The sequence below is a fragment of the Antechinus flavipes genome, chromosome 5 (genome assembly GCF_016432865.1).
Source record: "Antechinus flavipes isolate AdamAnt ecotype Samford, QLD, Australia chromosome 5, AdamAnt_v2, whole genome shotgun sequence".
NCBI lineage: Eukaryota > Metazoa > Chordata > Mammalia > Dasyuromorphia > Dasyuridae > Antechinus > Antechinus flavipes.
Window position 1 is genome coordinate 143,230,088 of NC_067402.1, and position 13,946 is coordinate 143,244,033.

At 31.8% G+C, this 13,946-nt stretch overlaps 1 protein-coding gene across 2 annotated transcripts in view; it reads left to right on the forward strand.

Annotated features, from left to right (window-relative positions):
- The window catches only part of NAMPT (nicotinamide phosphoribosyltransferase), a 41,596-nt gene extending 28,394 nt beyond the window's left edge, over positions 1-13,202 (forward strand). For both annotated transcript variants that reach the window (XM_051963633.1, XM_051963632.1), the window contains exons 7-11: positions 2,215-2,440; positions 4,367-4,486; positions 8,561-8,701; positions 9,888-10,022; positions 11,961-13,202. In XM_051963633.1, coding sequence (XP_051819593.1) covers positions 2,215-2,440; positions 4,367-4,486; positions 8,561-8,701; positions 9,888-10,022; positions 11,961-12,071 — 733 coding nt within the window. In that variant the 3' untranslated portion in view covers positions 12,072-13,202. The remainder of the gene's footprint in view (positions 1-2,214; positions 2,441-4,366; positions 4,487-8,560; positions 8,702-9,887; positions 10,023-11,960) is intronic.
- The last annotated feature ends 744 nt before the right edge of the window (positions 13,203-13,946 follow it).

Here is a 13,946-nt window from a genome sequence, read left to right on the forward strand (position 1 = left end):
CATTATAGATAATAGTAAATTATTCATTATATTTCTTATTTGAATTATTAAGGGCAGTGTCAAAATTACAATAGCTGTTATTTTTGTCAGAAGGTAAAAGAAAACAGTAGCCTAGATAATTTATAAATTGGGCTTTTTTTTACAAATTTACTTATTTACATTTTGCTTTTTTCAATTAACAGACATTTATTCTCTCCCTTCTATATTTCCCTTTTCATTTGAAAAGAAAGAAGGAAAAATTTTTTTCATAAATAAGGATAGTTAAAACAATTTCCCAAATTGCCCATGTTCAAAAATATGTCCTGTTCTGTATCATGAGGTCTATCTATCACCTCTCTGTCAAGAGGTGAGTAGCCCTGTTCATCTTTGGTTCTCTCTGGCTTTGTTGTGGCATTGACCAGACTTCTTAAGTTTTTCAAACTTTATCTTTAAAATGATGTTGTTATTGTATAAATTATTCTCCTTGTTCTACTCCCTGCACATGTTTGGTTTTTTCCCAGTTTTTTGCCACTATAAAAAGAGCTGCTATATGTTTTTGTGGAAAAGACTTTAGAATTCTTTTAAAACAACAAAAAGCTTTCACATTGACTTTTCCTAATTATATTATTTTGAGATAAGATTAAATCCGATGAATGAAAGATTTTTTTCTAACTGGATTATCAGGAAAGATTTAATGGACGTGATGTTACTCAAATTACTTAAAGGATAAATAGAATTTTTAAAGGTCAGCATACGAGTAGTATTATGAGTAATTACAAAGTAATGTAAAGAATCCCAAAGTAATGTGAATGTCTTCTTGGGATAGTGTTCTCAAGTACTTTGCCAGTAATCTTTTACAAGTGAGTTACAAAAATCATAAAGATGAATGATGTTTAAATATAAAAATGTCTTATGTTGTCTATTTGAAACAACTTATTATATTTAGCTATTCTCTATTTTTAAATTTTAAATATAAAAATTGTTTTCAAGCTTATGCCTTTTCCATTTGATTATCTTCAAAGTTTGGATTTTTTTTTAAATTAAACATTTTATTTTACCAATGGGGGAAATCAATAGTGTGAGAATTTCCAAGAATGCATATGGGCAAATTCATAGCAATTATAATCTTAGAGATTTGCTATCACTTGGGCCAAGTTATTGATATATAAAGTGATGAAGAATAAAATGAGTAGAAAAAGAATAATACTTTACATATTAAAGACAAATACTGAACGATGATCAGAATAATAATTCCGTGATTTCAATGAATCGGTGAGAGAATATGCTATCCACCTTCTAATAAGGAGGTGATGGATTCAGAATGCAGAATGAAATTTGGCAATGGAGAATTTATTTTCCTTTACTATGCCTATTACCAAGATTTTTTTTTATATGTGTTTTTTTCCCATTGGATCAGGGGGGTGGGAAGCAAAGAATATTGACTTAAAAAAACAATTTTAAAAGGGAGAAGTGGGGAGAGTACTAAAACTTGGAATGTTGCATGTTATTTTAAATGAAATCACTTAATTTTGTTAATTTATTTCATTGTTTTGGGATTTCTTTGCTGAGGCAATTGGTGTTAAGTGACTTGGCCGGGGTCACACAGCTAGGATATGTTAAGTGTGAGGTCATATTTGAATTCAGATCCTCCTGACTTCAGGGCTGATGTTCTATCCACTGCACTATCTAGTTACCCCAATTTATTTCATTGTTAAGAGATGCCTTAGAATGGAAATAAATTGTAAATTCTTATAACAAAACCAAAAAATAAGGAAATAATTTTCAAAAATAAATGAGTTTATTTTGCCATCTCTTAATCTTAGAAAATAAATGAATGTCTTGTGCATCGACTATATAATACAGTGCTAACAAAACAATGAAACATAATCCTCTGTGTATATCAGGCCTTCTATAATAATTGTCAGTTGATTATAGTTGCAGGAAGATAATAAAATCTAATTTAAAAAGTTAAAGGTGGTTTCTTTCTAACTTGATAAGTCAAAAAAGGAATTGTTATTTATGCCATTCTTGAAACAAATTGGAAAATTGATGCTAATCTGTAGATTCAGTTCACAATATGATGTATATTAATTTAAACTCTGCTTGTTTTGTGTGGCTTAATGTGTGAGACAGCAAGTGTTGTGTAATAGTGGGAGTTTCTCCAGGATAGAATAATAATGCAACTATAACTGCTTAAGTAAATTAATTCTCAGTGGGATTTTTTTTTCCCCCTAGTACCATAACAGCCTGGGGCAAAGATCATGAAAAGGATGCTTTTGAACATATAGTAACACAGTTTTCATCAGTGCCTGTGTCTGTGGTCAGTGACAGTTATGACATTTATAATGCATGTGAGAAAATCTGGGGTGAAGATTTAAGACATTTAATTGTATCAAGGAGTGCAGAAGCACCACTAATAATTAGACCAGATTCTGGAAATCCTCTTGACACTGTATTAAAGGTAAATTTAAAATTATTTTACTTAAATATGAAAATGTCTATGTTGTCTATTTGAAATAACTTATTATATTTGGCTCTTTCCTGTTTTTAAATTTTAAATCTAAAAATTGTTTTCAAGCTTATGCTTTTTGCATTTGGTTATCTTTCAAGATTGGATTTTTTTTTTAACTAAACTTTTTCTTTTATCAGTGGGGGAACTCATAGTGTGAGAATTTCCAGGAATGGAAATGGACAAATTCATAGCAATTACAGTCTTAGAGACTTGCCTGAGAGATTAACTTTAATAATTTCTAATGTTATATAGCTGGTGTGAGTCAGAGGTAGGACTTAAATTAATATTTTTTCAATTCCAAAGACAGTCTTCTATCTAGTATGCAATGATTTAAAATGATCTGAAGTTTTTGTGCCATTTTCATTCAAACACTGATCAAATTAAATGATTTAGTGGTAGAATTCTTCTATGTGCTTCATTTCTATCACTTAGCACAAATTATTGATTTTTTTTTTTTTTTTTTTTTTGGTCCATGGCATATGGCATAAAAATAATTTGAAAGTATGTTTTAGGCACTTATGCTTATTAAACTACAGAAATTTTATATTCTAAAGACCTCTCAGAGAAATAAAAAGCACTAGTAACTAGTAAAACTCTAGTAGGTAACTCAGAAAGTTGACACCTTAAGCTCTTAGGCAACAAAATTTTAGAATACCTAAAATTTTTAAATTTATGCCTTTAAACTCACACAGGTATCTAAGATCTAAGGATGATTTCTTCTAGTTGTAACAGATCAAATCAGAAATTAGATTTTTTTTCATTTACTTGAAAAGGCATAGCTTTTATAATGTGTTTTATTTAACTGATTTAGTCACTCACTATCTACTAATAATTCACTCCCTAATACTCAGAATGAAAGAACCACCTGGTTTTGGATATAGGAAACCTATAGGCAAATACTGGCTATGCTATTGTAAGAGAAACTTTGAACAAGTAACTGTACCTCCCTGACCACCTTCCATTTCCTTATCTTCAAAATGAAGCAAATAGATGAGATAATTTTTTTTTTTTGGCTGAGGCAATTGGGGTTAAGTGACTTGCCCAATGTCACACAACTAGGATGTGTTAAGTGTCTGAGGTCACCTTTGAACTCAGATCTTCCTGACTTCAGGGCTAGTGCTCTATCCACTGTGCCATCTAGCTGCCCTGGCTAGATAATTTTTAAGATCCCTTTCTACTTTAAATATTTACTTTTTCTTTCAGAAGAGAAAATCTATTAATCGGGTAGATTTATATTTTTATAAATATTTATATTGATGGTTTATTTTTTAAAGATAGATATATATATTTTAATATCTTATGTTTTTACATTGTCCAAATTTTCCTCTGTATCCTTTCCCTTCCCTTTTTCTAGAGAAACATTTTTTATAGACCTTTTATATGTCTAACCAAGTCTTTATGTGATGTTTCCCATTCTAAGTAGAAAGGGGAATAAGTAGGAACTACCTGTTTTACTTCCTACCTAAAGGTTTGTGATGGCAGATGTTATTTTAGTCTGTTTTATCATATCAGTAAGATTAAACTTACTGTTTAGAGAAAACCAAGTAAATTTATTCTATAGTACTTTGTAAAAATCCACTAAAACCCAAATAGCAAATATAGTTATAGAAATGTTAATTATACATAGGATTGTGTATTATGTTGGGAGTTTCAACCTTTTATGAGAGATATAATGAAAAATAGTATTTTTTGAGCTATTTTGAGTGTGATTTATGAGCAGAAATAAAGGCAAAAATTATTCAGAACTAATTTAAAAATTGCACATTATTTAAGGTGATCAAAATTATTTAAATATAGTGATTATGCTGTATATGATAGTAAAATACCTTTTTAAATTAGAAAACAGTTACTTCTTCTAACTTTATTTCCTCACAGGTTTTGGACATTCTGGGTAAGAAGTTTCCAGTTACTGAAAATTCAAAAGGCTATAAATTGTTGCCACCTTATCTCAGAGTTATTCAGGGAGATGGAGTTGACATCAATACTTTGCAAGAGGTATTTTCACATCCAAAATTTCCTAACAATATATTACAAAATAATTAGGCTTTTGCATAGATCTAACTAGCTTGGTAGCAACACCAGAAATTAATTATGACTCCTAGAATGTCCATGTCTTTAAACTATCATGGTTTATTTAATAATAGTAATAGTATGTGGCACTAACTTTTCTCTGCTTCTACCTATTTCACCACTCTGAAAATGGAGCTGGAGAAGTCTTATTATGGTCTTATTATTATGTCTTTATATAAATGAGAATACTAAGCAAGGAAAAGTATTTCTTAGATTGATTTTTTTAATATGAAGGAAATCCTGGCACTGCCCTAATAGATTTCAGATTTCATGAAGTAGAGCTTACTTGGCTAACTCATCATCAATCATAAATCTGCTTTATATATATATATATATAATGCTATATATATAATGGTTTGTCAGTAATTAACAGTAAGTAAATAGGGAGGCTTCTTTGAAAGCAATACTGATTAACTAGTAAGTATCTCAAGTCTACTTGTTCACTGAAATCTTTAAAGTTTGTCTATATAATTATCTTTAAATATTAATCCCTAAAATTATATTTTAATATAATTTAAAACCATATCGTAATTGTTTTAAAACCTTATTGCTCCTCTTAGATTCATTCAGATCAGAATTAACAAAGTTAGCATATTTAAACAGTATTTTAGTATAGAAAATTTATACCAAGAATATACACAATACTCAAGTGATACAAATCAAATAGTCACATGATTTTCTGCTTGAAGAACAAGTTTTTGGCTCTGTTGCAACATATGTAGTCCACAACTTACATTCATTGCCTCTACTTGCCTTCCTCTTTTTCATCAACTCATTGTGGTCTATCTTCTGACTGTATCATTTAACTGAAACTCTGCTTTGTATAGTTATCAATGATTTTCTTAATTAACTAATTTGATTATCTTTTTTTAGTCATCCTTCTCTGCTACATTTGACACTTTTGGCCATTCCTTCCTTCTGGACATTGTCTTCTCTTTGGATTTTTGTGCTACTACCCTCTTCAGGTTCATCTTCTGTTTGTCTGACTGCTCTTCCTTAGTGTCCCCTTCACTAGCTTATTACCCATACAATACCTGGCAAAAGTGCTGTTTCCCTAACTCTTCATTGTCTTGGGGTTTTTTAAATACCCTTTTTTTTGGTGACTTCATCAGCTCCCATGTGTTTGATTATTTAGACAGATGACACAAATCTACATATCTAGCCTCACACCCCATCCCATCTTTCTTTTGGGCACTAACAAGATGTCATAGAGACATTCTCTCTTCCAGAAAGCTCCACCTCCTATTTCTGTGTCTTTTGCCTGAAATGTTCTCCTCCTATGTTGCTCTTCATAGAAGCCCTTTCTTTTTTTCAACCACAGTTAATATTATTTTATTTGTTTTTATTCTCCTTACCTTCATTCTGTGTATACTGTCTATTTACTTATTTTCCTCATTGGAATATAAGTAATAAGAATTATTAATATTCTTTGTATTTTCATCCTCAAAACCTAACATAGAGAGCACTTAATACTTGGAACTTGATGCTTCTGATATCCCCTTTTACATTTCTGCTAATTGCTTCTAACCTGAGGTTTCTCCTTTAGATCTACCATGAAGTAGAATGCTTCCTTAGAGGTTCTTTTTTCCTCTATCTGGAGCCAAGAACCTTCTTTAGGTTTTGAAAGAGTTTTTACTGCTAGCAGCAACAGTGAGAAAGCCTCATTCTGCTTTTCCTTGGTCTCTCTTTTTCATCAACTCATTGTGGTCTATCTTCTGACTGTATCATTTAACTGAAACTCTGCTTTGTATAGTTATCAATGATTTTCTTAATTAACTAATTTGATTATCTTTTTTTAGTCATCCTTCTCTGCTACATTTGACACTTTTGGCCATTCCTTCCTTCTGGACATTGTCTTCTCTTTGGATTTTTGTGCTACTACCCTCTTCAGGTTCATCTTCTGTTTGTCTGACTGCTCTTCCTTAGTGTCCCCTTCACTAGCTTATTACCCATACAATACCTGGCAAAAGTGCTGTTTCCCTAACTCTTCATTGTCTTGGGGTTTTTTAAATACCCTTTTTTTTGGTGACTTCATCAGCTCCCATGTGTTTGATTATTTAGACAGATGACACAAATCTACATATCTAGCCTCACACCCCATCCCATCTTTCTTTTGGGCACTAACAAGATGTCATAGAGACATTCTCTCTTCCAGAAAGCTCCACCTCCTATTTCTGTGTCTTTTGCCTGAAATGTTCTCCTCCTATGTTGCTCTTCATAGAAGCCCTTTCTTTTTTTCAACCACAGTTAATATTATTTTATTTGTTTTTATTCTCCTTACCTTCATTCTGTGTATACTGTCTATTTACTTATTTTCCTCATTGGAATATAAGTAATAAGAATTATTAATATTCTTTGTATTTTCATCCTCAAAACCTAACATAGAGAGCACTTAATACTTGGAACTTGATGCTTCTGATATCCCCTTTTACATTTCTGCTAATTGCTTCTAACCTGAGGTTTCTCCTTTAGATCTACCATGAAGTAGAATGCTTCCTTAGAGGTTCTTTTTTCCTCTATCTGGAGCCAAGAACCTTCTTTAGGTTTTGAAAGAGTTTTTACTGCTAGCAGCAACAGTGAGAAAGCCTCATTCTGCTTTTCCTTGGTCTCTCTTTCTCCTATGCTCATTTCACCTTCCTTCTTCCCTGACTCAGATCCTACAAAGAAAGAGAGACCTATTTACCTGGGTCATAATGGTAGATGCGCTTTTGTAAAGCAGCCTGAAGTAAGATTCATCTCCCGAAATGCAGTCTTTTCTTTAATATTTTTCTATGATCTTGGAAAAGTCAATTAATCTTTCAGTTTTCCATTTGTAAAATGAGGGGATTGAACTAGGTGGCTCTAGAGTACCTTTTAGCTCTAGATCTGTCATCCATCCCTGTTCTGCCCTTCCCCTTTTCTTTTTGTTGAAATACACTACTGTGGGACTTGGCCAAAGTCATGTGGCAAATAAGTGCCTTCTGGTTAACCCAAGTTTTCTTACTTATTAGTCCTGTGTTCCTTCTGTTATACCAGCTAGCTGGTGCTAAAAAATGAAATGCTTTTCTAATTACTCATGTTAGCCCTTTCCCCACCTTAAGCAAAGCAAAACACCTTGCCTTATCCATATGCCTCTTAGACTATGCCAGTGAGTACAGAAGGGGAGTACATAACGTGATTTATTCTAGGCTTGACAACCCTTGAGTAAGATTCTGATAGACTATGGCCTAATTGATTAATTAGACTTGGAAATTTTCTTATTCCTATCTTGTATTTTTCTATTACTTTGTTTTTAAATATGTACTTCTGTAATCTGTAAGCCATTCTTTGTCACAAAAGAATAAAAGTGGAAATGGGGAAAAAAGGTAAATCAAACTAATCAACACATCATCTGGAGTTTGACACTATATGAAGTGTTGGACAACTATGTACTTAAACTTTTCAAGAAAATAAGGGTAGTAGGGTACAATCCCTCAATTCTTCTCAGAGACAACACTTAATTGATATCTTTATATATCATTCAGTTTCATTTTTTTGTTGTTGTTCTTTCCATTTGCATTTATTTTACATTGTTTTCTTGGTGGTTCTTCAATCATATTCTGACTTCTCTGAATTCTTTTACTTTTTCTTACTGTGCATTGATATTTCATCACATTAATGTGCCAGAGTATATTTCATCATTTCCCAATCAGTGAACCTCTTATTTCTCATTCGTGACCACAACAAAAAGTGCTGCTATCATTATTTTGGTATACCTCTCTAGCTTTTATAGGAAGGACTGCACGCATGTGGTGATTGATTAACAAATGTTTAATGATTAATTGATTTGATCTCTGAGGTGTGTATACCAGCAGTGGGAGTTTCAGGAATAAAGGATGTGTATTTTTTTCATCATCATTCCAGAGTTTTCCAGAATGGTTAAACCTAATTGGTTAATTGTTAGGGAATATCTTTTGTCTTTAACTATTTGAATTTGCCTATGGGAAATCACTTTTGTATATCTGTTCTTCTATCCCATAGATTGTTGAAGGCATGAAGAAAAAAAAATGGAGTATTGAAAATATTTCCTTTGGTTCTGGTGGAGCTTTATTACAGAAGTTAACAAGAGATCTTTTGAATTGTTCCTTTAAATGCAGTTATGTGGTTACCAATGGCCTTGGAGTATGTCCCATGTTATTTTTTCATTCTTCATGTTGATAACATCTTTGTGGAGAAATTAGGCAGAAAATGGTAGTTGTGACTATAATAGCTAAATTTGAGCACTTTCTTTATAAAGTCCTGTTAAAAGGTAGTACAAGTATTGTCCCCATTTTATTAATAAGTCTCAAAAAGATTAAATGACTTGTCCATGGTCAGTCTCAAAACTAGAATTTGAACCTTAAAATGATTCTCAGCATAATCCTCTTAAATTCACCATACTGGAGCACAAAAATCAAGTAAAAGATGATGTACTATAACTGATATAATTACTCTGACCTTGACCCAGGAAAATCAAAGGAAGAAAAGAAACCCGAAAAGATTGAGAAGGGAAGGGAAAGAAAACAAGAAACAAAAAGAAGAAAATTTGGTGAGAGCAGAGATAGAGAAGTTGGACTGATAGAGAGGTCCTTAGAGCTTTCTCACTATTTAGATTGATTGGTATATTAATGATTTTTAATATGAATGTCATACAGTCAAACTATCACTTATCGAAAACATCACAGCTTCGGGTTTGGGCAATAAATACCTCTCATTTTGATTTATTTGATCAGATTCACACACGTTTCAGTGTAGTAGAATCAGTATAAACACATTCCTTAAAAGCAAGATAATCAAAAACTAAGAAACTATTCAGCAGTGATCACTGGAAAAGTAGGAAAATTTATTGTACCTATAGGCCAGTTGTCAACTCCTTATTACATATCTACTGTATATAAACACCATTGAGAATATAAAAATCTCTGCTCTCAAGAATTTTGGATGGGATCATCCAACTTGGTAATTATATAATAGTATTATATGAGGGGGAAATACCTATCTACCCATTATTCAAAATAAAATAACAGAAAAAAATCTTCCATGGCTTTACATGGATTTTTGTTGATTTTTGTCCCACAAGTAGAGGATCCATCTCAGAAATGTTCATACACTGTTGAGGGACAGGATGTATTCCTAATAGTTACGGTTCCTGGGGACTTTTTAATTTGAAACAGACATCTTTTTAAAGAGGATTCTAGAAAGTAGAAGCGGGGTGCTTTGTGCTTTAATGTACGTGTATATGTAAATTTTTAAGGGATAAGTAGGGGGCGTAGAATAATACAAGAATCTCTATCTAAAATTTCACTAATTTTCTGACTTTGGATTTCAGATTAATGTCTTTAAGGATCCAGTTGCTGATCCAAACAAAAGGTCAAAAAAGGGCCGACTATCTCTACATAGGACACCTACTGGAAATTTTCTTACCCTTGAGGAAGGAAAAGGAGATCTTGAAGAATGTGGTCATGTATGTCTTTATAATGAATTTTTAATAATAATAGTTTTATTCTCCATATTAAGTAAAAAGAGTCTCTTCCCTCTCCCACATACTCCCTATTATTGACTTACACATAGATGATGAAGAGCAAAAATATTTTGTGTAAAGTACACAGTGGCTTGTGCAGTCAGATGTTGCAGACAAGAAACAAATATTTACTTAAATACAAGACATTCAGCAACGTAAAGAAAAATGAACACCTAAAGTTATTTATCACTGGGTCTCCAATTGTTATAAGAAACGAATCAACAATACTAGCTTTGAAAGATCCATGAAAAGGAAAAATGTTGAAAATTTTTTCATAGATAATTGTTAGAATTGATTTGACAATAAAATGTTTCATAATTTACAGTAATTATGAAGGCCAGTCTAAATTATAGTTGGCTTCTTAAAAAAAAAAAAAAACCTGGGTTTTGAAAACGAAGTTTTAGACTCAGCTTGGATACTTATAAGCTTTATGCCCCTAGGCAAGTAGTTTAACCTGTCTAAACTTAAATTTCTTAACTTGTGCAATAGAAAAATGACTTTCACTATTCACTATCTCATGAGACTGAGTTAAAGAAAGTACTTTGCAAACTTCAAAATGCAATTAATAAATATAAATTATTGTTACCCAATTTTTTTTTATCTAAATGTGTGAGATAGATTGGAAATTAATTTATTAAGATCATCATATGTTGGTCAACAAAATAGTCAATATATAAAAATCTATTTTTCGGCCTAAAAGTTGGCAACACCGTTAAAGAAATCTTAATTTCTTAAACTTTTGCTTAAACTACTGATTTACAGTAAATGACTAACTGTAAAACCCCAAATATTGCCTCCCAAAATTTATTTCCTGCATTTTTCTTAAGACCCATGTTATTGATTAAAAATTGGTAAATTTTTTTGTTATACTTATTATTTTATAAAGAGAAGGTAGTTTTATCCTTCAAACAAAGTGAGTTCTCAGTCTTGAGAAAGCTATCAATTCCTAAATACTACACTTGCATCCATGATCTTGTTAGTGGGTAGTCCATTCACTGGCACAAATCGCTACCTTTCCATACTGAGTTTATCCATGTAGTTCATAACTCTGCATAGAGGATATGTCCAGAGTTGTATTCTGGTGATCAAAGAAAGGAGAGAGGAGTTGGATACCACTTCAGACAACCACTGTGTGACCTGGGCAAATGCTTTCATCTCTCTATAGATTTTTGGTTTTCTTATATGTAAAACAGATAATAATTATGGCATGTTTTTCAGTGGCAGTTTATGGAGCTCTAGTACATCCATACAGTGTTTGGAACAAGTGTTGCATGTAGATGGACAGTATATTGTAGACAGAAATAAAAAATGAATGAAGAAAATGAGCTAGATAGCACTTGACTCACAGTGTTAAATGAGATAGGGTTTGGCAAGTATTTCTGAAAACTTCTAAAGTTCTGTTAAAATGTGAGCTGTTACTATTGTGGTTATTACTTAGACTGATCACTGAACAATTGACACAGTTCTTTATTGTGCTTGTCTTGTCCATGATGCTTTTTCAGCTTCATTAGAAACTGCCAGAATTTTCTGGGGTCGCTTCCATGCCCTGAAGCACTAGAATAGAACTTCTTACCAAGAGATTCCTAAATTAATCAAAAAAATTTGTGTAGTAAATCATGTAGTTCTTAAATCATACATCTACTCTTCTCTTGAAGCCTTTTAAATGTCAGTATATTATAATGGCAAAAGTACTGGAGTAGGAATCTGTAGTCTGAGATTCCACTTAGCTCAGACAGTGTTAGTTCTCTGTCAGTATCTTTAGGTTAGTAAATGTAAAATTAGGGGATAAACTAGGTGACATTAAAGGGCTTTAGTAACACTAACAAACTATGGTTTTTCTGGTTCCCATCACTAAATTATTAAATTGGTCTGTTTGTACAGGATCTTCTCCATACTGTCTTCAAGAATGGAAAGGTGACAAAAAGCTATTCATTTGATGAAGTACGGAAAAATGCCCAATTGAGTAGTGAACTGGAAGCGGCACCTCATTAAGCTTTGTTCTCTGTGTGTGTGAGCCTGCGTGTGTGAGTGTGTGATGCATAGATAATATTGTACAGATCTGTGTGTGGGGTTTATGTGTTTTATGATACATTACAGCCAAATTATTTGTTGGTTTATGGACATACTGCCCTATTTTATTTTATTTTATTTTATTTTCTGCCAGTCTTTAGAAGATCTCAAATTAGGAAATGGCACTTAACTGTGTAAAAGATTTAATGCTGAAGTAAGCTTTTTAGGGCCCTTTGCCAATAGATAGTGATTCAATCTGGTATTGATCTTTTCACAAATAACAGAGAACTGAAAAACTTTTTTATATATAACAATATCACATAAAACAGATTTACATAAAATTATCATGATTGCTTTATGTTTATATTTAACTTGTATTTTTGTACAAACAATATTGTGTAAGATATATTTAAAGTTTCAGTGATTTAACCGTCTTTCCAACTTTTCATGATTTTTATGAGCACAGACTTTCAAGAAAATACTTGAAGATAAATTTCATTGCCTTTTGTCCATTAATCAGCAAATAAAACATGGCCTTAACAAAGTTGTTTGTGTTATTGTACCATTTGAAAATTGAATCAGGACTGTACCCTTTAGAATTACTGACCTCACTGCCCCATGTAGAATTTATGAACCATTCTACATTAAAGAAAATTATTGTTGTTACTGGAATGTTTAGGCACTATATGCAGAGTCCATACCTTCCTAATGGGTATAAGGTATAAAAGTGAAATGCCAAATTTGAGAGGAGACAGTATTGCAATTTGTATGTCAGATATTGCCTATGGATCTAATATGCACCTCAAGATTTTAAAGAGATAATGTTTTTAAGAAAATTACTCTTCCACTGTAGAATATATACATATATGTAAAATATTGACAGATGTGGAAGTGGTGTATTTTAAAGTAATTACACTTCTGGATTTATTTTTCATATTCTATAGATAAATATGATTTCAGAGTGAAATACTGGCTGGGTAGTGCACTATTTTGTTTTCATTTTTACTTTTATATTTCTCATTAGGATTTTTCTTCCTTTTGTCAAAATGAATGTTAAATTGTACAAATATATTTTATCAACTTTTAAAAGAAATAAACAACACTTCAATAAAATATCATACAAGCATACTCTTATCTGAAAGCAGATTACCCTATGAAAATATAAGATAACAGATATTGGCAGAATGAAATCGTAACTAATGGCAAAAGTTAATATGGTTTAAAAGTACTTTGGGCTTGATTTAAATTGAGTTCACCCTCAGCGTATACTAGACTGAATGGCTGCTAGACAATGAGATGGCCAGTGGATCTAAGAAGTTACAGAATTTTTCATGTTGTACTATGTTAGACTAGTCTCCTGTTTAAAGGAATGTGCCTTGAATTTTAGGGGAGAGGGAAAGACTAATGTTCATATTGGAATTTTCATTCATTTTGGAAGAACTATCGGGCTTAGGTTTTACTTAATTTCAATTTTTATCTCATTAGAAAGCTGACATGGGAGACTAGTTTAGAAAATCTTAACAAGATACTATAATTATGAAATTTCTAATACTGAAAAAGCCATAACTTGTTTGTCTTGTCAAAGAGCCATGTAACAAAATGTTGTAACACTAAGATTATTAATTAGGTAGTAGATTCTAAAATTAATTGACTTTTGAGGGTGATGGAAAGAAATTATTTTCTTTTTTGAATGCTCTAAACACTAGCTTCTGGACTGCTTTAGAAAGTAATACTTTAAATGAGAATTGTAAGCATTTCTCACTCCCAGGGAAAGCCTTACTCCTGCAACTTTAGGCCAGAAAATGTTTTAAACTGAACTAATAAATGTATCCAAGTTCAGTAGTACAAAAAAAAGCT